This window comes from Denticeps clupeoides, chromosome 1 (assembly GCF_900700375.1).
Source record: "Denticeps clupeoides chromosome 1, fDenClu1.1, whole genome shotgun sequence".
Lineage (NCBI taxonomy): Eukaryota > Metazoa > Chordata > Actinopteri > Clupeiformes > Denticipitidae > Denticeps > Denticeps clupeoides.
In genome coordinates, this window is record NC_041707.1 from 19,112,226 (window position 1) to 19,135,156 (window position 22,931).

Consider the following 22,931-nt stretch of genomic DNA (forward strand, 5'->3'; position numbering starts at 1 on the left):
CCTTGGCAGCTGCTGGGATGGAGAATTCCTCAGCCACATTCCTAACTGTATTCCAGTAGACGAATAATAAACACACTGGGCCTCCTCATACCTTTGATATGGCTATTACAGAGGATTACAGTAAATTATGTTTGGTAGTCGATACCTGTATCCTTGCACAAATCCCTTCTTGCATTGTAGTTCTTACAAACTGACTCAAATTATCATTTGATTTCCATAAAGCAGTACCACATGACAAGAAACCTCCATCTATCAGTTTGAATCATCACATTATGAATCAAAGAACAACTCAATTGTTATATTCAAAAGTCTCAGCTCAAATTGTTACACTTTTATTGGTCTGATTTCTGAAGTCACCAAAATCTGGGAATTTGTGAGAAATATGCAGTTGCAACACCTGGAAGGAAACTGTCAGCGTCCGGATGTTTCTCATCTCTGAGCAGCTGTGACTCGCGGTTGTCACTACTGAGTCACTGTGTGTGTGTTGTGGATTATTGCTCATCTGTTCAAGTGTATTTCCGGTCCCATGGCTTCTGGAACGCTTTTGTGATACCATGTTTGTGTTTTTGTTGTACAGCGATGGAGGAGCTTGTGTCGGAGTTGCGTCACTTCCTGGATTTGCTGGACTCTGAGTACCTGAGCATGGCTGTCCGAGAGAAGAAAGTCCACATCTCCAACATTCTGCGCACTATCCTGGCTGCCACAGGTGTGTGTGTGTTTTTTTTAACTTTAATTTATTAATATTGGTAAGGACAAAACTGAGAACTGAAAGTCTGAAAATCTGTATATTGAAAAGTCTCAGGATATAGTGGTTACCCATCCATTGTACGTAATTACATCGTTATTACATAGTTGTGCATTGATGTGTGTGTGATTAAGTGTTGACCATCCCTCCATTTCTCAGAGCCATCATGTAAACCAGAGGTCCACAATCCTGTCCCTGCCCCGCCTCAGATGCCCCTTCCTGAGATTCCCCACCCGTGGCTGGTAAGTCACATGACCGGAGTGTTCAGTGTTGACGTAGGTCACCACAACTATTTGACTTTGCTGAGTGCGCTCCACCAAGCTGTCAGGAAGTCACCGTCTGCACAATGGAGACGAGAGTCGATGGACTCATTTGGTATGTACCTTGTAGATGGTCTCTTCCAACCAAACCTGCCAGTCAGATTGTTCACTAACTGTTGGAATATTTACACTGTAATGGAAACAAGAAAAATAAAAAATAAAAAGTGTATCCAACATGGGTACTAAATCTCTGTTGGTTTCACTTTTTAGACCCTTTTTGTTCAAGTGATGTGTGCCATGCTGCTGGCTGCTCATATAGGTAACCGTTGTGGCCAAAAAACACAGCTTTTGTTCATCACACTAGTGACAAGAGCTGAGAAATAATAAGTTGGCAGTTTCTGTAAATAGTGCAAGATTAATGGAAATAATTGGATTTTCAACGGTGAGGATAAATGAGCCCACTGTGAGCTGGGTGGCTGGTCAATTTCCAATTTCTTCCTGACAGTGAAAACAGATGAATATTCATATTGCCTAATAATAACAAGCCCAATGCTGACAAGCCGAGTTTGAGAAAGTATGCACTTCTTTGTGTGTGGGAATGCAAATGTGTGTGTGCTTTGTTTAGTGTGTAAAATCAGGGATGCAGTTCCCGGAAAACTCGGAGAGGGGGAGTGAGTGTGAGGGTGGAGACGAGGCTCCCTTCTCCTCTCCCCATCCGTAAAATGACCTCTTATTATAGAGCGAGGCCTGACCCCTGGAACACTGTCCACCAGGGAGGGAAGGCTGTCGCCTGACTTCTTTTTGAGTTTTATATCACAGTCCTCTCTGTCTCTCCCACCTACTGTTATCTCAGACAATGTGCTGTTTCGGTGTGACCAGTGCTGCCAGATTCCATCCGTCTTATTGTTAGGATAGCCCTGTGTATCAATGCAAGAATCAGAACGTGTGATTAAGGCAGACAGAGAGAGAGAGAGTGCATGTAAGTCCACTGAGGCAGAAGGAGGGGACACAGTGTGTGGGTGGACTGACCAAGAGTCAGCGTAAGGCCAACAGACACCACAGTGGAGGGAACTGTGTATGTGTGTCTGTGTGTGTCTGTGTGTGTGCACGTCACACCACTCAGCAGTCTGCCAAAGCCACAAATACTCAGGGTGAGTTCTCAGAAGTCATCTGATTTTAGTGTATATATTAAAGCACGTAACATGCCGTATAGATGATAGGTGCTTGGATGCCACCTTTTTTTCTCGCTCTTACAGGAACCTGGAGAGAGGGAATGTCTGAACTTCCTGTCAGTCTAGCTGCAGTGACACTCATATGATGGATCTTACCATTGCTACTGGTGGCTCTCCTGGCTTCTGGTGTCTTCAAACGACAAAAAAAACCTGTCAGGAAATTTACACTTCGTCTCAAACGTGTATTTTTTTATAGGTGTTGAAGTAGTGATGGATTTCGCTGGTAGGGATTGCGAAGTTGCGGCAACTTTTCTACAAAAACCGTAATCCAACTGTAGTGCAATTAAAATTTTCTCAAAGGCAACTTAAACAGCGCTGTCTTAAGCAGTCTTTTCTGTTGGTACACAGGAGTCATTTGTTGTACACCTGCCAGATCTGTGTGTACATGTGTACAGTGCTGTTCGGCTACTGCCGGATGGGTGAAATTGTGAGTGTGTGATTTCGTAAAAGCGTTTACATTGCCTTTCATAAGACATAAAGCACACACACATGATTATGTGATGTATGGCTGAATATAGGTTTTGTCTACTGGACGGAATTATTCTTCAAATGTGTAGTAGTGGAGGTCAGGGTGGTAGTGACCGCAGCGTCAGTCCACGGTGATTGGTGAAGCTCACATAAGATTGATCATATGAGCAGAAAGCTTACGGTGATGTGAAAGAACATCCCCTAAAGATACTGACTGCTCCCCCGTCTTGCTTTGAAATCAGTGTTTTTGGCATCAGTTCTGCTCCACTTGTCTTGTAGTAGCAGGATGTGATATAATCGGGCATTCAGTACTGTGCAAACGTCACTGTCACCAAATATGTTAACATAAAAAAAGGTAAACATTGATCAAATATTGATGTAACTCAACGTTTTTTTTTTTAAGATTTCCCTTGTTTTTTTTTATTAAACAATCACATTGTGTTTAGCGAGACACAAAAAATCTTCTTGAAGCAGATCTCTAGATATATACAGAATATACAAATGAAATTATTGCCGTCTGCACAGTACTGTACAGTAAGAGCTGTAGCTGGGATTTCCCAGAGGGATTTCCTCCCTCTTCACTAATTCGTGTACTTACTTGGTTTTCTGTGCTACAGTTTACCCTGTACTGTATGGCTGGTGTGTGTGTATGCGTGTGTGTGCATGAAAACTATTTGGCTGGGATTCACTTGCTGGTGTGTGCCAGATACCTGAGTGTGTTGGTGTTAAATCTTAACAATAGATGGTCTTCAGGAAGTGGGGTTATGAAGGTGGTAACAGGCCCTGCTTTTAATGGACTTGGTCTGGTGGTGGTGGCAGCTGGGTCTGGAAGAGGTGAGTGGGTTTGCAACCAAACGTGTGTGAGTGTGTGTGTGTGTGTCTGGCGGGGGGTGGGGTTGGTTTAGTCAGAGCAGGTCATTCTGGGTTGTAAATCATTTCCATCTGTGTTGATTTTGGCTTGTATGACTTACCCCCTCCCATTTTTATTAAAATTTGCACACACACACACACATACAAAGCCCTCCCTCTGTTAGGTCAGTACATCCTTACTGTGCTGATATCAGTAAGCCAATGATTCAGATGCGCTCCAATTACGTTTCATTTCCCCCTCTCACACACACACACACACTGACTTTCTCACTTGCCTTGGTTCTCTACTGGATAAATAAACGTCTGTGCAGAGGCCTGTATACACTAATGGTGGGTTGATGCACTGAATATTTATTGCGTGTTCACTGTGATCTTGCTCTCAGTTTGAAATTGGATGATGGGTTGTGTGTAGATCTGACATGTTTTGACTTGTAAGCATTGAGAATGTGTAGAGAATGCATTAAACTCTCCTCATTAATTAGAAAATGGAGACAGCTGGAAAATGTACGCTACATGTGCATGCATTGGTGTCTGCATTGGTCTGTCTCTGCATTTTTTCCTTCCACTGGCCAAAATGGATCTTATTTGTCAGATTTTGTTGGAAAGACAGATTAGTGGCAGCTCTTTACTGAACTGTACTCTACGGAAAAACCCAATTTTAGGCTCCCCTGTTGTTCCTGCCCAGTTTCCCATTTTCCCATCTGCTCTTTAGCCTCGACATTTGACTCTAATGAGATATTCGTAGATTTTATCATTTTATGCTGATGTTGAGGTGCTCTGCTTAAATACTAACGACTGCAGTCTGGGCCTGTATTCACACACTTTTCTGTGTGTGTGTGTGTGTGTGTATTAGAGTTTGGCAAACAGGCCACAGTTAGGAATGCAGTGATTTCATCTGTGCATTGTGTCATTGACAAAAGGAGGAAAGAGTGTGTTTAAGACTGAGCGAGGACCGTGAAGGAAAATGTATTATGATTCATTCATAACAATATGGGAGACATTTCCCCCGTTGCCCTGGTGACCGCAGCACAAACGCTGGCTAAATATTGTTTTATTATTCTCACAAGTGACAGTTTATACGCTCACGTGACGTGACACAGTCGCCAGCCCAGGGTCCCACATGCTCCACCGTTGGAAAGAACAGGTCATCCTCAAAAAAGGACCGGTGCAGGCCTGGAAAACCAATTTCACGTCATTTCTTTTTTTTTTTCTTTTACTAGAGCAAGTCTCACACTGAGCCAGTTTCTCACACCAGAATTACCACAAATTTCGTGGTAGTTCTGGATAAGCCTTATGACCAGGCCCAATTCTGTTTCCAGAGAGGACCTAGAAAAACTTTCTGATTATCATGGATAATCTCTTGAATAAATGACTGAAGGTACTTGTCAAAAATAAGTTATGACTGGAGATTATTTTGAAGGGATGGTTTGGACATTTGGAGTCAATAAGGCCATTGAGGGACTTTCATCTCTGACTTTAGGAAACCCTCTAATCTTTTTGCTGGATACACTGATTTTTATGGCTTTAGATTGTGTGCACCTTTTACAGCCCATCACTGTCCTCATCACTACATAGGGACTATTAAATGCTATTAAAAGGGAAAGATTGTTGGTGAATTCTTCTCAGTACAAAAAAAAAAACATGACCCGAATGTATTGCTTCTTATAAGATGTGATAAAGCTGCATCAAGTTGGAAAATGTGTCTTGTAAATGAGAGTAATTTTTAACTATGTTTACTGCCGTACTTTGTTCAGGTTTGTATTCGATCTCAGCGTCTCAGCGACTTTCTCTACATTCGGAGTAAACATCAAGGCCAAGCACAATTGAAGGTAGTGTGACCAGGTCATACAAATCTGTAATGCAAAATAAATCTATTCAGCTGCGATTTTTCTGGAAGATTTTGTGACTCACTATGGCAACCCATTATCTATTTGGCGACTATTTACTGACATACACATATAACACAATTTGGCCCGACCTTCCAGGACCTTTCGAGGATATACAGTGTCTCGTATATTTTGTGCACCACCTCAACAGCTGGAGCAGTGGGGGCTGTTTGACCCAGATGTGGTTAATAGGGGTTCGTGAGGGACATGCTAGTTCCTGCCGGCACACACACCTCCACACCTTCTCCTCTCTGCCCGACAGCACGCCTTGTAGCCAGCCAGGGAATGCAAACAAGCCTTTTTTCAAGATCAAGTGTGTCTTTGTTTTACATTTGAATTGAATTATGGTATAACTAATTTCTGCTCAATATCTAAAATAATGATCTCTTGATAACCCATGAAAAATCTAAATTTAAGACAATTAATTGTCTAAATTTATCAAATTGCACAAAATTCCCAGCTATGCTGCATCCATAACACCCTGGGGGTGAAAACTAGCATTTGACCTGCAGTTGTGTGTTGTGTTTCATTCTGGTCAGTCCTAATGTCTGATTGCATGGAATGCTGAGATGCATTCTACACCAGGATTTCTGGTCTGGTCTCTACTCCATAAACTGCTGGGTGTGTATGGGTATATGCTGCCTATAGTCTGACCATAACATGACTATCCATTTACTACCCATTTAAGTAGGCCCACCCTTTGGTATCTGATACCTAACCTTTTTGGCATGACTTAAGGCACAACTAGTTATCAATGTAAATTCTACAGATTTAATCTCAGACTGAATAGACGTGAAGAAAGCTGTGACAGAACAAAGGCTGACAAACTATAGGATTAAGGAGAGGAAATGTACTTGTAGAAGCTATGCACTGAAATCCAGAAATGCTCAGCTTTTGAAAATGGCCTCATGGAGGACCATAAGACATGTGGGAATTCAAGGCCAGGTCAGGACAGGACTCTTCTGAGCGAGGAGAGCAGGTGCTTGATGGGAAATTCCCTCTATCCCTCTCACTTTCCTTTGTCTGGCTGTAATTGTACATATTATTGAAATACCTTTACCTTACCCTGACCCCTCCAGACTGGACCGTTTAACACTAGAGCCTGCATTAAACATTACAGCGTGTGCGTGTTTATCTCTAACGTACCCCATAATGTGGGGTTCAGATTTACACATACATTACACACAAACACACACTCGAGTCTGACAAACATCTGAGACATATGGAGGCCTATACGGAGAGTTGGGCTGCAGTTGTCTGAAACTGTGTTGGAAAAAGAGTTTTTTTCCATTTGCATCATCCGCTGTGTTGCAGTCTTGTTCATGTTTGGCATCTGTAAACACCCACCAGATGGAGATAGCTCTGCTCTTTACCTGGTCCCTTATCTTTTACAAAACTTTTACTCATTCTTTTACTCATTTACAAAACAAAAGCATAAATCTTTACTTCTGACTGCCGAAGCGTGGCAATTGTTCACTAGTGTAAGTTCATTGTCAGGATTTAGAGATAAGAGATAAACAAGAAAGAAACACAGTCTTGTTTGAACATATAAAGGCCTGATGTGATATGAGCGCCTATTGACAGGTGTGGGTTTATATGGTGTAGAATGAGGAAGCATATGTTATAGTTGTTATTTGGGCTGGACAATATGGCAAAATAACAAACAATCGGAATTTTCGATAGATTTTTATCACAGTTTTCTTCCATTTTTATTGTGATCATGAAAAATGACCAAAGCTTATCACTGAGATCAAGTTGAATTTTATTGCATTCATCAGTCAAGATCATGTAATCGCCCAGCACGGTCAGTCATCAGGGCTCTTCTAATTTTGTGTAAACATTGTGTTCTGGGGGACAGAAATAATTCCACACCATCAAATAGGTGCTGAGATTGTCTAGCTAACTTTCCAGTTTATGTAAGCCTTTGACCTCAACAAGCCCCACGCTAAATGTGCAGTGTTGCACTTAGCACCAGTTTGATAGCGATTTACATGTGTTTTTGCAGGATCTTCCTCTCTTCTTTCTTCTGAAGTACATTCAGGGTCATATTGTATAATGTCTGAGGTCATGAGGTCATTTGTCATGAGGCTCTGTACTTGATACAGTCGCATGTGAAACGTTTCTGAGAAGCCTTGTCATCTACAGGCTATTAGTTGTTCCCAGAAGCCAGTAAATCTCTTTCACTGTATCATCCCCATCTCAGAAAAGGCAGACCAGTCCGAAAGATCCTTCGCTGAGTAGAATGAATGTTGTTTTTGCTAATGTGCTGGCAGAGGAAGCGAGACCCCGCCAAAGACTGCTCACCTCCAACATCAACATACCCGTGAGGGAGCGTGTTTCATCCACAGTATGCACCAAAGCCAAGATAATATGTGGTTTTAAATAAGAGGAATCCAAGAACAATGTGTTGTGGAAGCTGTCCGGTTGCAGCCTCAAAGTTTTCCTTTCCCTCTTTCCCACAGTGGCGTTTTTTAGGGGCAGTGTGTCTGTTTAAAGAAATGGTTCAGGCAGTACTTGAAGCATTCCTGAGGAAAAGTGATAAGTCTCTGGGTCAGAGATGCAGGTCACTGTTTGGAGCCCGGGGGCCGGTGAGAGCACGAAGAGAGGGTTCTAATGAAGTAAAGAGCTGCAGTTGAAGCATGTGGTAAAACATTTGATCAGAGCCTTTAATGGCAGTGCTGACTTCAGGTTAAAAATTAGCTTATTCATTTTCTTGGTTTATAAACAACCTGTTAATTCATCTTTAATTAAGTGAAGTTGACATAATAATTGCAAAATTATGTATTATGTCATTAGTCCTTGGACAAGAAGGAAATGATTAGGGGGTTGTGATGTTACGGTACCTCTGGTCCACCATGTGGCATCAGCTCACAGGCAGGTCCTTGTCACCCACGGGTGTACCTGGTTTGCGTTCCAGTGAAAAGTGTGATCCGTTAAATGTTGGTGCCTCCCCTCACTCCCCTGTCCTAATTGACCTAGCCTGACTGTTTGACTATCCCTGACCTGTGCTACATCATGTTCTGTTCAGTGTACTCTCCTGAGTGATTAGTTTATGCTTCAGCATTTTTGCTTTATGCACTGATGAAATACGTGTCGGCCACAGCAATGAACTCACCTCATGGCTCTTTTGCTGTGGAGGCTTTAATGCTCTGATGTCATTCAGAGTCCCTGGCGAAAGTCTTGGGGGTTTCCCCCTCCTCCTATTTTAGTGGAGCATGTGGGACCACGTAATGACCTGGTTTAGGAGTTGGTGACATGCAGCACACAGCCTGTGAGCTTTCAAGGCTCCCCTATCAGTCCAGATGTATGGTGAACTGGTGGCAGTGGTTCAAAATACTCTTAAAATTGGCAAGAGTTGTGAATCAAATAACATAAAAGGGAAGAATTTATAACGTCTTTAATTTCATTTCATTTAACATGCATCAGCTTTTACTTATATTTAACCGTATTCTAGTGTTAACCTCTGCAATCAAAATATTTTTTTTTCGTTCAATATTTAACTTTTATCAGCTGATTTGTTTTCTGTCTTATTGAGGACATTCGGACACCCACCCACACACACACACACACACACACACACATAGTCTGGATCTTCAAGGACACCCACACACACACTATGGAGCATAATGAGGAGCAGGTGGACACAAGGCAGATAATGAACACAAACTCTTTCTCACTCTATTTATGTAAAAAGTGATTTGGAAAAATATCCAAGGACCTCCAGTGTGTTAAAACTCAGCAGAAACGCTGTTTGTATCCATGCATGTGACATTATGAGATTTGAGATTTTTATTGGCCCAATTATATTATGTTAAGAGCAAGAATGAAAGTGGAGTCAGTTCCCACTGTCTGCCAAGTCCACAATGTCACTGGTACTTTATTCCAAAGTCTCTGAGCCTTAGATATGGGCAATGCTTCCACTTTCTGTTTTTCCATGAGTCCATATTCCTCATAATTCTCTTCTCTTCAATCATGCTTTGTATTAAATACTTTTATATGAACTTGTATTACTGCATTTACAGAGTGCCTCTATTCTCCCAGCTACTGAATAGCTGCAGCATATGAGTTCTGATGGCCACTCAGCTCTTTCCATGATAACTGGACCAGAATGTACCTGATATCAGCTCCTTTGAGCCAAAAACAAAACCGTCACTTTCTCTGAGACGAGACATTATATTTTAATCTCCCGTCTTCGATGAAGACATGGGATTGTGACTGATCCACTAGAATGTTTCCACACCTTACATCAGATCTGTTTGGAAAATCACTTTTGATGAGTGGGGCCAACTCTGGCCAAACAGAGTAATAAGTAGCTACTGAGTATACACTTTGCATGGTGGCATTTGGTGACTGGTGTAAATGTTCCTTCAACCAAACTCAATTTGTCTTCTTTTTTCTTCTCTTTTCTGCAGCCTCCAGATAACGGTCCTCCTCCCCTGCCCAGCTCCTCTCTCCCAGAGGGTTATTATGAAGAGGCTGTGCCCCTTGGTCCTGGCAAGGCCCCAGAGTACATCACTGCCAGTGAGAATAAACACACACAATACATCTAAATCTAAACTCTTGCAACTATTGTATTGTGTTTATGTATTTTAATTCAATCTTCATAATTTTCTACATCATTCATTCTAAGACAACACAGTCAACTATGCCTTTCTCTTTCCTCCACAGATTATGACTCGGATGCCATGAGTAGCTCATATGAGTCGTATGACGAGGAAGAGGAGGATGGTAAGGAGCAGAAGATGCGTCACCAGTGGCCATCCGAGGAGGCGTCTATGGACCTGGTGAAGGATGCACGCATCTGCGCTTTCCTGTTCCGCAAGAAGCGCTTCGGCCAGTGGACCAAACTGCTGTGTGTCATCAAAGATCACAAGCTGCTGGTGAGGAAAAGAAGACACTCAAAACCATTTACATGCACTTCGATTGGTTGTTCACTTTTCCAATTTTAATGTGTTTTGTCTGCTTTTATGTTGGAGTTTTCAAGCAGCAGGAATGCATTTTTTATTGCACCACTCACAGCACATTTTTAAAAAATGTGAGCGAAGGGGAGGGGCTTTGAGATGGACCATACGATCGACTCTCCCTCAACATAAACCTTGAGTTATTGACTTTGTTTAGAGAAGGCTTCTCAATAGAACTAATAATAGTCTTAGTATAAAACACGTCTTAAGGGGATAATATGAATATTTTAAGTACCAGCTGAGCTCCATTTATGACCTGAACAAGACTGAGATTTATAACCTTTCCACTCATGGGTTTGTCTGGCTGTTTATGTGCAATCGGCAGTTAAAGTCAGAGCTGCTGTGTCTGATTTTTTAGTGCTACAAGTCGTCTAAAGACCAGAACCCTCAGATGGAGTTGGTGCTGTCTGGCTGCAGCATCTCACACATACCCAAAGACGGTAAGAAGAAGAAGCACGAGCTGAAGATTGTCCACCAGGGGGCAGATGCACTCGTACTGGCCGTTCAAAGCAAGGAGCAGGCTGAGGAGTGGCTGAAGGTCAGTCATCCAAACACCTTTATGTCTTCAGCTAGGCCTTCAGTGTGGCATGCTGATCATGTGTTTAATGTTTAATACCCAAAAGTGACCTAGCAACTTTAAAGACATAAAAAGTACCAACAACAGCACAAATGGGACAAATAAAATGAGCATACACACTGGTGTCTGGGTATTACTGATGTCTGGAATTCACTAGACTACACAGTACCACTCTCATGCGTTGTTTCACAAATTACCCTATATCACCTATCACCTCAATTTGGGTAGTTTTAACATCTGACAGAACTTCGACGTATGACTCAACTCATCCACACCCAGAAAACCAAATTCATTCCAATCATATACAATGTCTGACTGGATTCTAAAACTCCTCTGACGTCACCATACAGCCTTTATCTTTGTGATTTCATGCTTTATCAGCCAGCCTACTGCTGACTGACAGAACTCAGTGAATCTTTTGTGGTCTTATTGTATATTTCAGTGATTCTGAAACACTGCAGCACAGCACACGGTGACACAATGAAATGTGTCCTCTGCATTTACCCATCACCCTTGGTGAGCAGTGGGCAGCATGACAGGTGCCCGGGGAGCAGTGTGTGGGGACGGTGCGGTGCTCAGTGGCACCTTAGTGGCACCTCAGTGGATCAAGATTCGAACCGGCAACCTTCTGATTATGGGGCCGCTTCCTTAACCGCTACTCCTCCACTACCCCTATTATTTATTAACTAGAATAATAACAATACTACTTCAGGCAAGATGGACCAATGTTATTATATATTATACTGTATGCTGGTACGTGTGGCTCTGGAGGGGTTTGCTGCCTGCCTGTTCCTGCACATTTTTTGGCTATGATGCCCTGTGACCCTGTGACCCTGAGCTGGAAGGGCTGGTTTCGAAATATGAAGAATGGACAGCAGTAGGAATGCAGAGCACAGCTCTGATTTTTGTGTGAACATCAGGATATTTCTGAGTTAGAACTCGTTGGAACGAATCTCACTCACTTCCTCGTATTGTGAAGAAGTAAAAGTACCCGGGTCTGGTTATTTTCAGACAGGTGTTTAAATAAGCCCGGGACAGGATGTTTGAATGGTTCATCCTCAAATCGCTTCCAAAATGGCCCCCTGGGGTTTGACAGAAAATTCCTGCATGCATCAAGCCCTTTCATTTCCACCCCTCACCCTCATTGTTATTATAAGACAAGTTCCTTTTTAACACTATCCTGTTACCTCAGGAGTCTGAAGGGGGGGTGGGGGCAAAAATCTCTGTCGCTGCACCCCCATCCCTCAAAATAGTCTTGTTTGCCCACTAGGACCTGTTGTGTGTGTATTTATGGAGGTTGAGTAAGAAGAGGAAAGTCTCCCCTGCCAACAAAATTCCCAAAGATCCAGTATATAAAAACTACAGTCAGATGTGTGATGGAAAGACCAGCGCCTTTGTTGGTGTGCGTTATGCTTGCCATTTTTACAAAGGGAAACAGTCGCCTGAGGCCCTCTGCTCGGATGAATTAAACGAGTGTGGAGGTTGAAAGCAGTTGATTACACCCTAGTGTATTTATTTGCAGAATTGGAACTCGTGCAATACCTGTCAGTGTACTGCTTCCACAAACACACAAATTGGCTTGGAGAACTGGGAAATCATTCTGTCTGCAACATCCATATGAACAGAATAAACATAAACATATGGAATGGTGTGCGTTTGTGTATGGACTGAAGCATATATAAAGCATTATGTATGTACGCATGCCTCTGGTTTATATAGTCATAGATATTGGCTTGAAGCATTGGGTCATCAGTGATGTATAAAAAAATTTGGCAGTACAGTGTCACAGTTGTCCAGACCTTGAAAGCGGGTCAAAACATTCCAAGGGTACAAACAGGGATTCCATTTATTCCAAACTTCCATGTATTTACTTTATTTCTCATTTGTTCTCTTGTTTATACTTGTCCATGCACAACTGCATTAAACACATTCAATTACAGGTTGGGCTTGGCTCGGGTCTGCTCTGCCCTGAAGCCGCGTCTGGCCTGCAGATGCCTGTACCCCACCCCCTCCCCGAACCCCAAAGCCGCAGTCATTACAGTAGAGCGAATGATTCATTCCCACTGCTCCTGATGAACTTCAGCCTGAGGGCGTGTAAGCGCCGAGCTGGGCCAGAGGGGGATGTCTGTCTGCTGTCTGTCTGCCTGTCTGTGCAGAATGGCAGAACCTGTAGCTGTAGGTTCGAGCGACAGTCTGGTTTATAAAACATGGCAAAGTGTGATATTCTCTTGAATCATTTCAAGATATTATTATAAATAATTTCATATTTCTAATTTCATTACATTACATTTAGCGGTAATGTGTGTTGCATTTGTAAGCATTTCTAATCCTTGTGCTATGTGCTAAAATGTGCTGACATATATGTGCCAACATATATATATATATATATACACACACACACAGCCCTTTTAAGCATGTTATATGCGGAATGAATGCTACAGATTAATAATGAAATAATGGAAGTTTTTAATGATTGATCACATTCTCTCCTTTTCCTCATTTTCCTTGATCTTATCCTTCACTTGTTTTTCTCTCCTGCACAGGCCTGATGAAATGCAGGCTGTGTGTCTCCTCTTCCTTTTCTTCCTCTCCGTGTCCTGAGATCCGAGCCGGTGAGCATCTGCTGTGCTCCAGACAGCTTTCCTGCGTGGCTGATGTTGTCTGGTCGTAGCGTGTGTTAACCACGCATTGGTAGTGTTGTGCTCGCTGCAGACGTGTGTTAAGCATGTGCTTGGGAATGATCAACTGTCTGACACTTATCAGCTTCTATGATTGATTGCTGATGCATAAATTCAGCGTTTTTAGGCTTCTGCTGGGTGGTGCCTGGTATGTGCTAATGGTTGTGAATTAAAATGGTCATGGGCAGAGAACCTTGCGCTGACAACTGTGAAAACTGAAACAAAAGCCAACATAATATTTCATTCAGTGGAAAATGGACTGGATCACATTCAGACTTTCCAGTACAAAAATTATATTTCAGAATGTATCTGCCTAATAATGGTGAAATCTGAAACTCTGTTCCGGTACCATGAGTGCTATTCATTGTAATATTTCCATATTTCTGATGTTTAAATAATGAGTTGTTAGTTCCAAACTGCCCATTTGATTGGCTGAGAGGACCTAATTACATTGTTCATGGTCACAGTGTGACGTGAACAGCTATATTCAGGATGAACCATTTGAGAAATAAATCTGAAGAAGATTTCTTATTGTTTCAACAAGGGGTGTTAGAAAATATTGATACAGCAATATATTGCGATATTTTATGGGGTGATATTGTATCGATACAGGGACAGCAAATATTGTTTTTGTATGCAAGTTCAAGATTCTATTCAAGATTCAAGGTTTATAGTCAGTACAGTAGAATACACACTGTACCGTGTATTGAAATACTGTTTCACACAGACATAGTGCAATCATAAAAGAAAAAATATATATGTATGTACAGCCGGACAGACAATAAAGAAAAGTAAAACTTTTCTGTACAATGAACAAGGGACAAACAGGACAACATCAAATAGGATGCTTTTAAGTGGATATGTTGGATATTTCAAACAGGACACACAAGACAAGACAAAGATGTGCAAAATGAGCAGAGATGTGCAATTCGTTTTGCACATCTCTGCTTCTTTTTGTGCTGTAGAGCATTTTCTTTAGTGAGGTCAGCAGAGATGATTGTCAGCGTGCAACTATAACCTCCACTCCTGTAGATGGCACTGTACAGCTGGGTACTTTGAATTACTGCTTGGTATTTCAGTCAGAGTGAAATTGCAAAACACGACAGACCTATAACAGCACCTTGTATATCAGACTTATTTTTTATTTTCAGTGAACTGTAGAATATCACAATATGAACAATATCACAATATATCACGATATATATTCGTATTGTGACCCTTGTATCGTGATACAAGCATTGTGAGATCCTTGCCAATACACACCCCTAGTTTCAACAGTGAGTAAATATGAATATTACTCCACGGTTAACCCAATCTCACTGCCTGCATGTTACCTGTATGGCACAATGATGACATGGACATTTTTGGGGTTCTTCCTGGTGGTTTGCTCTTGTGGCCTGCTCTTGACCTTTATTTTGAGAAAGACTGTACGTAGCAGGACGTATCAGAGTGTGTGAAATATGTTCATTTTTTTCTAAAATCTGGCTCAATTCAGAGCCAAAGCGAGGCAACCACAGTCTGCAATTTCCCCACAAGGCCAATTACACCGTCCGCACACACGCCAAAACCAGCACACTGCGGTAAGCTGCTGCTTCAAGCAGTAGAACCCAGCATCCATATCGTATCATACCACTGAGGGGGGCGTGGCCTGCAAGAACTTTTGGTCTGTGTCCAGATTAGGCTAATGTGGCTTTTTCTGTATTCATTACACATCATCTTATACACAAACACGCACACACACACTCACTCACTCCCTCACTCACTCAAGTGGACTGCAGTCCAGAGGTCGGCTCAGGTCATGCTAATAAGCATCGGCGCCCTACTGGAGTCACTGGGACTTCTGGATTTCCCATTCAGCCTGGACTGGGAAGTGCTGGCTGGGCACTCGGGCAGATTTCAGTTCCACTGTGGTCACCAGCGTACCGGCTGGAGTTCATGAACCTGATGGCGTTTTCTTGGTGGATGCTGAGGCATGAGCATGAGACATGGGAGAGTGTGTGTGTGTGTGCATAGATGTATGAATTATGTATTTGTGTGTGTATCCTGACAGGTGATGAGGGAGGTGTGTGTTAATGGTAATGGAGTCATTGAGTCAGACTGCATGGGCTCTGGATCCCCTGTGCACAAGGCTGAATTAGAAAAGGTAAGTGTTTTTCATTGTATATAATTGAGATATTATATAAAGCCCTCTAAAGGTTAAACATTCAACTTTTTGAGACATTTATTTCTGAAAGTTCATTGTACACAATTATTATTTTTGCTTCTGTTTGTTGCAAACTTATTTATATTCTTTGTACCTAAACAGAAACTGTCCTATGATCGCCCCAGCTCAGACGGAGAACCCAGCCATGAAAATGGAATTTCTGATTCAAAGGATCAAGGTATGTATTGGCAATGTTTCTCTCTCTCTCTCTCTCTCACACACACACACACACCCTGCTTGGATTGTGCAAAATGTGCTTGGGTGGGAACAAACATGCAACCGTTGCCGTATGTGGCGCAGAAACCCTATTTTTTAGTGCATCAGTAATTTACTGTCAGCCATAAATTCGGAGCCTGTAAATTTTTTCTCAACTCTGACCAAACCAGTAACTGGAATGTTTTGGCTTCTGCATGATTTGCATGTTGATTCCACCTTCTCCGGGCCTTGGCCTGTTTGAGACGCTGCTGGCTGAAGCCACTGTGGCAACTGGGTGGATTGAGTGCTTATTTGATCCGGAGGCCGTATGAAGGACGACAGCAGTCAGGAGAGAGGTTATTTAAATAACCTGCCCAGAAATTGTATATGTTATCTGCTCAGCAATCACTCAGCAATTGCTTGGATTAAAATGCCGTTCAACGGCATGCCGGCAGTAGTGATAATAATAATGTGAAGTGATTGTGATACACAGCAGCACAGCACACAGTGCACACAGTGAAATGTGTCCTTTGCATTGCTGCCCCAGGTAGTACCCTGGTTGGTAACACACTAGCCTATGAACCAAAAGACCACAAAGTCAGAGGTTCAAAATTCACTACGTCCCTGAGTATGACTGAGTGTCTCCAGGGGGACTGTCTCTGTAACTACTGATTGTAAGTCGCCCTGGATAAGGGCATCGGCTAAATGTAAACTTGTCCAGACTTCTGTGTCAGGGTTTTGGAAATCAAAACGTGTAGCAGATCAGGATTCGAACCGGCAACCTTCTGATTAGGGGGCTGCTTATTTAACCGCTAGGCCACCAGATATGCCTGAAATGACTTACTCTTATGAAGCCAGATGCATTAAGCTTTTACATTTGATTGACTGTTTGATGGAGGTGACTGATTGGCCAATCGGTACTGAGGTAAGTAGTGTGAGCCATTAGCTTGTGAAGAATAGAAAGAATCACATTGCGGAAGTTTTTTTTTTTTAGCCTGAAAGTTTTGTGCGTATGTGTGTCTCTACCTCTGTCTTTGGTCTTGATGCCACCTCTTTTTCTCTGTCCTAAGGCAATTAGCTCCAATTTCTCTTCGTAAAATAACGTCACTACAGAGGAATTCATCTCCTCTCCTAACGCTTCTATCTCGGTTCCTTTGTTTGCTGGAGATGAATTTCAGGGCAGAGCATGTGTGGTGGGCAACTGTTGAGATACTATTACATTTACATTTACAGTATATATCAGACGCCCTTATCCAGAGCGACTTACAATCAGTAGTTACAGGGACAGTCCCCCCCTGGAGCAACTTAGGGTTAAGTGTCTTGCTCAGGGACACAATGGTAGTAAGTGAGATTTTAACCTGGGTCTTCTGGTTCATAGGCGAGTGTGTTACCACCACCCCGCTATTAATTCCTATTCACACCTTAATACTGTCAATCATTACATTTATTTACCCAGAGTTATTCTGTTGACGCATGGCCATAATCTTGACAAACATTTGTGAGGAAACTCTGGAGACTTTGATCCAGAGCTTGGCTTCTGTACTTCTTTTCCACTCTGACATCACTTCCTGTGCCTGCAGCTGGCAAAGGGAAGAAAAATGGTAAGTCAGAACAGAAAGGAACTGTGGGTAAAGTTGCGGGAAAGAAGATCACGAAGATCATTGGCCTGGGCAAGAAGAAGCCATCGACAGATGAGCAGACCTCCTCAGCCGAGGAAGACGTGCCAACATGCGGTGAGAGAATCTTCTGGAAAGTTTATGAAGAATTCTACTCTAGTCTATTATACTTTATTCTGTTATATTTTACTACTACTACTCCATAAAAAAGCCATTACTTCTCTAAGTACTGTAATATGCCATGTTAATCTTGGAACTCAAGCAGTCATATCCAAAAATAGTTTATATCATTACATCAAGAACAACTCAATTTAAAGACTCTAATTCTTTCATTTAAAAGGCCTTTACTTGTGTTCTTCTGGCTAACTAGCTGATGCTAATGCATCAATGGTGGGTGGGGGGGTTAAAACAGTGACATTTTCTACAGAAATATTGCATCAGTGAAATATTATGTTCCTCCAGATACTTTGTGTCGTCTACTCCAAAAGTGAGAAAATGCAGCCTACTGTTCCAAATAAATAAACTGCCGTTAAGAGTGGCCATTTTTATTACTTTATGAATGTCGGTTATCAGTTAGATAGTTTTTCACACTCCGTAAATCCTTCTACCGGGCTGACAGGGTACCTGAACGTTCTGTCCAATAACCGCTGGCGTGAACGTTGGTGCCGACTGAAGGACAACCAGTTGCTGCTGCATAAGGACCGGGCCGACCTGAAGACACACATGGCCTCCCTGCCCCTGCGGGGCTGTGATGTCATCCCAGGCCTGGACTCCAAACACCCGTTCGCCTTCCGGCTGCTGCGAAATGGCCAGGAGGTGGCAGTGCTGGAGGTAAGAGGAGAGCATGGGAGGTGACGTGAGAGAGTAAGAAGCCTTTAGACCCTTTGTTCTCCATTGGTGGTATTCTGGCTTCCTTTAGTGGTACTACAGCAGCTTTCTGAGAGAATTATTATTCTATATATATTATTAATGTCCTTACTCGCTGTGTGTTTGACAGTATTGACAGTGGATGACTCCTGTACATATTTACATTTACAGCATTTATCCAGAGTTACTTACAATCAGTAGTTACAGGGACAGTCTTCCTGGAGACACTCAGGGTTAAGTGTCTTTCTCAGGGACACAATGGTAGTAAGTGGGGTTTGAACCTGTGACTTTGTGTTCTTCTGGTTCATAGTCAAGTGTGCTACTCACTAGGCTAATACTACTCCAAAAAATCGTGTCCCATACAGGGCAGGAACCACCACCTTGGCATAGAAATCTAAGCTCTGATCAGCTGAGCGATCCGACATTGATTTTTTTTGGCCTAAATTTTGCTTGTTATAAGCCAATATTGCTAACAAGTTGTATATTGCCACGAAATAACATAATACTAAATATGTTATGTTATTACATTGAATGGATTTGCTAGGACAATTTTAGTCACCTCATTTGCAACTGCTTTGCAACTAATTTTCCTAACTCTCCTTTCCCAGGCCTCCTCCTCCGAGAGCATGGGTCGCTGGCTAGGGGTCCTGCTTGCAGAGACAGGCTCCACAACGGACCCGGCTGCCCTCCACTATGACTACATTGATGTGGAGACCACTGCTAATGTCATCCAGCTGGCCAAGCAGTCCTTCTGGTGGGTTCTGCCAGCTTTTGCATCCACAGCCATTTCAGTTCCTGTTGGACATCACACATGGACATCGATTTACTCATATTTGATATTCCATGTAGAATTTTTACGAACAATAGAAAACACATGGTTCCCGTGAAGTAAATGAATTTAGCTTGATAAAATGCTTCAAATGTTCCTGCAGTTTCACCAGCAAGCGTGCTGTCTCTCCAAACCCCTATCTGGACAACCCAGTGAACGGCTACGCCTGTCCTTCCGGAGTGGCACTGCACTATGATGATGTTCCCTGCTTGAATGGAACGGTACTGGATGCTCTCACAAAAATCTCATTTGGTGTGTGTGTTTGGGGGGCTTCCTTCATTTGAAATAGATCCTGGCTGTCCACACCTGCATGTTGTTACATGAGGGATTCGTCTTCCACCCGAATCATTCCTTCTTCTGATGACTCCACAGTGTTTTATTCACTTATCAGCCTTGCTGGGACTTCCTTGCTTATCCTAACTGTCTTGTTGGCTCCTCTCCTCTCTAACCGAAGGAACCCGTCTCAGGGGGCTGGTGTTTGAAAGAGGAGGTGCATTATGAGAACACTGAACTCGAGCTCTATGAGAACATGCCCTCGCCAAAGCTGGCTTCACGCTACCCTCCCAAATCCAGCGGCTCAGCCGCCTCCTCAGCCGGCCACTACAAAACCCCAGTCTCCAAAGCACTCTCTTCTTCCTCTTCACGCTCCTCTTCCTCGGCTGCTACCCCTAACTCTGCTTCTCAGGTGACTAACCCTGTCTCTGTCCCAACTTTTCTTGCCTGCTATTTTCTTGCAATCCTAACCTTTCCTTTCCAGCACTAGCTCCAGCTCTGGGTCGAATCTTGTGGGAGAAGGGGGGGATGATTCTTTTTCTGTTTTTAATGTTTTACAACCATAACGCTATTAAATTTAATTAGCATGAGGCCACCCAACCACCTGAAGTCCCTAAAGGATCCTGCACCAATCACGCGTCCGGCTACTGAGTGCACGGATCCTTTAACAATTTATTGGCACACTAATCCAGGGGCCATTATGTCCAACTGTGTTAATATCGCTGTGTGACATTTTTAGAGGGGTAACACATGTGACCCTTTGCTGTGGTTTTTACTGAAACCTTTGTCAACCTTTGTTCACAAGGGCTTTACTTCAGACCACCCAGGTCTTGACTGCTGGTGTGTGTGTGTGTGTGTACACACATATAAATGTTCTCTTCCATAGGGGTCACATTTTACACATGTAGGCTTCGCACACATATTTGTAAGGCCGTAAAACTTTTATGGTTAATGTGAATGTATATTGGCATCAGGCTGGTTTCAGAACTATGTCACGTAGTTACACTAAGAAGTGCAGAAGGTTTGTATTTGTGGTGTGGTGGTCTGGGTACTTTCATGTACCTTGTGTGTTCATGGCACTCTGCGTTCTGCAGAAAAGCGGCGTGTTTGTTTAGGAGCGACGCTCAGACAGGGCGCCGTGGCCTCGGCCTGTAATTGGAGCTGAGTGGTGGAGGCCCTCACTGAAAGCCATTAGCTTCCCGTTGCTTGGCGCGTCAGCGCTCCTTTTCCCAAATTAATAGGAAGCTGGACCTTTTTCCAGGGCACGTCCAGCTAAACGTCATTTTAAGACACAGACTTCAGTCGCTTCAAACTTTCCACTATAGTGTGTTCAAATATTATTACAAGTAAACTGGCTCACAACTGACACAATCTCTCTCTTAATCTTATTTTTAATGGATGCCAAGGTCAGGTTGGCATCCATTTGAACTAAAATAGAGTCTGTGGTCACCATATATATGAAAATGTATTTTATTTTGGGCCAGGAGGAGCCAAAATGATTCATATTTGTTCATTTTTATGATTATATTCCACTTGTACTAATCAGCTGAAGGGAAAGAAAGCCCCAACCACTAATGGGACTACAGCAAAGCAGAAAGTGGACAAGAACCAGGCCAAAAAGACCACAGCAACAAACGGAACAGCACTGGTCAAACGTGTCAATTCCAGTAAGTATGCGTACGTGTGCGTGTTAACTGTGTATTAACAGGCGTCTGTTGTCCAGTAAATCTCATTACTGAATGACGCCCGGGGTTACTGCCGCACTGATGCCGACACTCTGGTCCCTGTCAGCTCACCACCATTTGGCTTCTAGGAAAACGAAGCCACAGAAAAATGTAAAAAATGCTGGAATTTGAAAATTACAGTTTGCAGTATGACAGCAGACACTGCAGGGATGGAACTGAAGTCTCTTTAACCTCAGTGACCTCAGTGACCTTCTGTATCCTGTTAACATCCTAATTAAAGTTCCGCTGATTTTACTGAAATGCAGTTTTCTTGTGTTTTTGAAAGTCTATATTAATTATTTTACCTTTGCTTTTTCGCTGCCTCTTCATCTTCATGAACAGAAAGATCGTCAGAACATAGATTATCAGGCCTTTCAGCATCACACATCCTTCTTTAATTCTGTAGGTGTGGACCAATACAAGTACGGCAAGAACCGGGTGGAAGCTGATGCCAAGAAGCTGCAGGCCAAGGAGGAGGAGCTGCTGAAGAAGAAGCAGGACATCCGGACCCGACTGACCCAACTGAAGAAGGAGAAGAAGGACCTGCGCACAGCCATCGACACCAACACCGGTACAAAAGGCAGCAGCACCACCACCAGTCAAGCCAAACATACCAGTCACCTAATATTAACATTACACTAACATTACACATCAGATTAGATCAGATTCATTAAATGCAAAAAAAAAACTCATCATGGGACACACCTGCTTAGAACTGCTTATACCTTGTTTAGGGTTTCACTGAAACGGCTCTGCTGTCCTTTAGGAAAGCGTTCCCAGGCAACTCTAACAGAGCGGCTGAAGAAAGTGGAGGATGAGTGCAAGCTGAAGGAGGACGAGCGGGTGAATCTGGAGCTGGAGCTGACAGAGGTGAAGGAGAGTTTAAAGAAGGCCCTGAGTGGAGGAGTAACACTGGGCCTCACCATTGAACCCAAGGCCACATCATCCTCTAGTCCACAGGTACACTCTCAGCCCTAACATACACACATAGAACACACCTTGAAGTGACAGTGATTGTCATTTTGATGCACTGCAGCACAGCACACAGTGACACAACGAAATGCGTCCTCTGCTTTTTAACCATCACCCTTGGTGAGCAGTGGGCAGCCATGACAGACATCCGGGGAGCAGTGTGTGGGGACCGTGCTTTGCTCAGTGGCACCTCAGTGGCACCTTGGTGGTTGGGGTTTCGAGCCAGCAACACTCCGATTATAAGTCTGCTAGGCCAACCTCCTAGGATATAAGCATATAATCTTTTAGGAATAAATATGTTATTCAAGAAGATATAGTCATAGATGCTTTTTAAATTAAATGTTTGTGTTTATTTTAGTCTCCAGTGTTCATGCGGCGCACAACCGAGAACTCGCCCATTTCCAGCTGTGATACCAGTGACACGGAGACCTGCTCCCTGCCCATCAACAGCGCATCTCTTCTCCGCAGACAGGCACCACAGAAAGCCTCACCCGTACGAGGACATGTCCTCCGTAAGGCCAAGGTACAAACACACACACACACACACACACACACACACACACACACACACACAC

General features: G+C 43.0%; 1 protein-coding gene across 4 annotated transcripts in view; it reads left to right on the forward strand.

The window, feature by feature from the left end:
• The window catches only part of afap1 (actin filament associated protein 1), a 53,033-nt gene that overhangs the window by 28,154 nt on the left and 1,948 nt on the right, over positions 1-22,931 (forward strand). For 3 of the 4 annotated variants that reach the window (XM_029001683.1, XM_029001691.1, XM_029001674.1), the window contains exons 2-17: positions 578-706; positions 905-987; positions 9,874-9,982; positions 10,130-10,341; positions 10,781-10,960; positions 15,728-15,820; positions 15,983-16,058; positions 17,656-17,808; positions 18,311-18,522; positions 19,167-19,312; positions 19,491-19,608; positions 19,842-20,072; positions 21,207-21,327; positions 21,791-21,955; positions 22,151-22,344; positions 22,715-22,879. In XM_029001683.1, the coding sequence (XP_028857516.1) occupies positions 578-706; positions 905-987; positions 9,874-9,982; positions 10,130-10,341; positions 10,781-10,960; positions 15,728-15,820; positions 15,983-16,058; positions 17,656-17,808; positions 18,311-18,522; positions 19,167-19,312; positions 19,491-19,608; positions 19,842-20,072; positions 21,207-21,327; positions 21,791-21,955; positions 22,151-22,344; positions 22,715-22,879 (2,387 nt within the window). The remainder of the gene's footprint in view (positions 1-577; positions 707-904; positions 988-9,873; positions 9,983-10,129; positions 10,342-10,780; positions 10,961-15,727; positions 15,821-15,982; positions 16,059-17,655; positions 17,809-18,310; positions 18,523-19,166; positions 19,313-19,490; positions 19,609-19,841; positions 20,073-21,206; positions 21,328-21,790; positions 21,956-22,150; positions 22,345-22,714; positions 22,880-22,931) is intronic. The other variant, XM_029001701.1, reaches the window with a different exon arrangement.